The 1653-nt window shown below is 33.0% G+C and overlaps 1 protein-coding gene across 1 annotated transcript; it reads right to left on the bottom strand.

Annotated features, from left to right (window-relative positions):
• Window positions 1-442: 442 nt before the first annotated feature.
• Window positions 443-1368, bottom strand: LOC149578740 (uncharacterized). The gene is made up of 2 exons (XM_089805624.1): window positions 856-1368; window positions 443-719 (listed from the first exon to the last, which is right to left on the bottom strand). Exons 1-2 carry the CDS (start codon window positions 1333-1335, stop codon window positions 585-587), a joined length of 615 nt encoding a protein of 204 aa, XP_089661750.1. The 5' UTR covers window positions 1336-1368; the 3' UTR covers window positions 443-584.
• Between the last annotated feature and the right edge of the window lie 285 nt (window positions 1369-1653).

The following is a 1653-nucleotide window of genomic DNA, read 5'->3' as shown; positions in this document are numbered from 1 at the left end:
GTTACTAAATTCATGAGTTCTAAAAAATAATATAAAATTCTAGAAAGTAATTATAAATCAATAATATATACCGACTTAAGTGAGTTTCTAAGTTTATATTTTGCATACTAATATTTCATATTGGTAAAACAAATTTATATAGTATATTTTTAAAATACTATCTATAGTGAATTTTGACATTTTATTTATATACTTAAGTATCATATTCATGGTTTTATTAAAAATAAACATGTCAATCAATATGGTCTCACAAATTTTTAGCCTATCATATATGGCTGAAGAGTGGAAAAAGGACCAATTTTACACAAAACATTTCTTTAAAATAATAAATAAAAGAGACAGAAATAATATTTTTAATTTATATTAAAAACTAAGAAACAACATCTTTATTCTTAAACCAAGGAAAACCAAGATAAAAAAACAATTATTTTCAAGAAGAAAATTTGCTAAATTATTTTCACTAGTTTACTTTAATGATCATCTGGAATGCCCGTTTCTTCAACAAGTACATCAACTTCCTCATAAATATAATCCTTCAACTCATCTCTTCTTGAATTTTCTCCACATTCATAAGATAAGCTACCTCAATCTTCGCTTATGGAGTTCCCACCAACTGCATTGCTTAGACTTTTATTCAGCTGCTCGAGCTCCTCTATGCGACGCTTCCGCCGATTGAGCTCCTTTATAGCATTTGTTAGTGTGGACATTTTATCAGATTTCTGCAAGAAAAAAACAAAAACGCCATCTGATCATCAAGAACAAATGAAGCCAGCATGAAGCCAACATGGTAAAAGCTGTTGAGAAACAGTAATATTAACAAAAGAAAATATATGGAAAAAACTATAAAAATCTCACCTTGGGATTGTGAGGAAGAAGAGAACGTAAGGCCAAGAATTGCTGATTGAGTTTGACTCTTCTGTTGTGCTCAGCAATTCTATGTGTGGATGCATATGACTCCTCCACAAACCCATTGTTTTCTTCACAACATAACCTCTCTCTGCTGTTTTTATGCATCCTCCTTAGAAAACAAAAACATCTCTTTATTGATTTCTGCTTCATTGTAGGTGCAAAACAGAACTGGACTTCTTTCTTGTAATTCCGGAATGCACTTTTCATTTCTGGTGTAGTATATTGAAGATGGAGATTATTGTCAATCAATCCATGATTCTGTGAGAAGCTTGAAGTTTCATGAATCTCGATAACTTCATGAGGGTATTCCTGCTGCCCATTCCCATCAACCCAAAGCCGATCAGCAATAACAAAATCTTCTTCCATAAGAAAATCAGCCGACATGGCCGAGCAATCTACACCTGCAATGAAACTAACACCCCCCATCAAACCAGAAGAGTTCTCACAGATCTCTGCAGAAATATTTCCATGTTCATGATGAACTTTGGAGATTGAAGAAGACTAAATGACTTATGATTACCATATAATGGCTCTGCAAGTTGCAAAGTGACTTATGATTAGCATATAATAGCTATGCAAGAATTGTTTTTTATTGTAGAAGCAGCTTCTTTCGCTTTGCTTATTCGTTATATGCCCGTCAGCTTGCATCGAACAAGGACCAAGAAGAATAGTAATAAAAAATGTAGCACATTAGTTTGACTGTCGCCAGAATAGACCAGTAGACCAGACCGTAAGGTCTTAATA

The sequence above is a fragment of the Cupressus sempervirens genome, chromosome 1 (assembly GCF_028749045.1).
Source record: "Cupressus sempervirens isolate cs-2001-9-10 chromosome 1, ASM2874904v1, whole genome shotgun sequence".
In the NCBI taxonomy this organism is placed as follows: domain Eukaryota; kingdom Viridiplantae; phylum Streptophyta; class Pinopsida; order Cupressales; family Cupressaceae; genus Cupressus; species Cupressus sempervirens.
This window is presented reverse-complemented; position numbering and strand designations above follow the sequence as displayed.

Coding starts and splice junctions, on each gene's coding strand:
- LOC149578740 (XM_089805624.1), bottom strand. CDS start 1,335: ATGGGGGGTGTTAGTTTCATTGCAGGTGTAGATTGCTCGGCCATGTCG. Junction 720..855: donor TTCTTCCTCACAATCCCAAG/GTGAGATTTTTA, acceptor TTTTTCTTGCAG/AAATCTGATAAAATGTCCAC.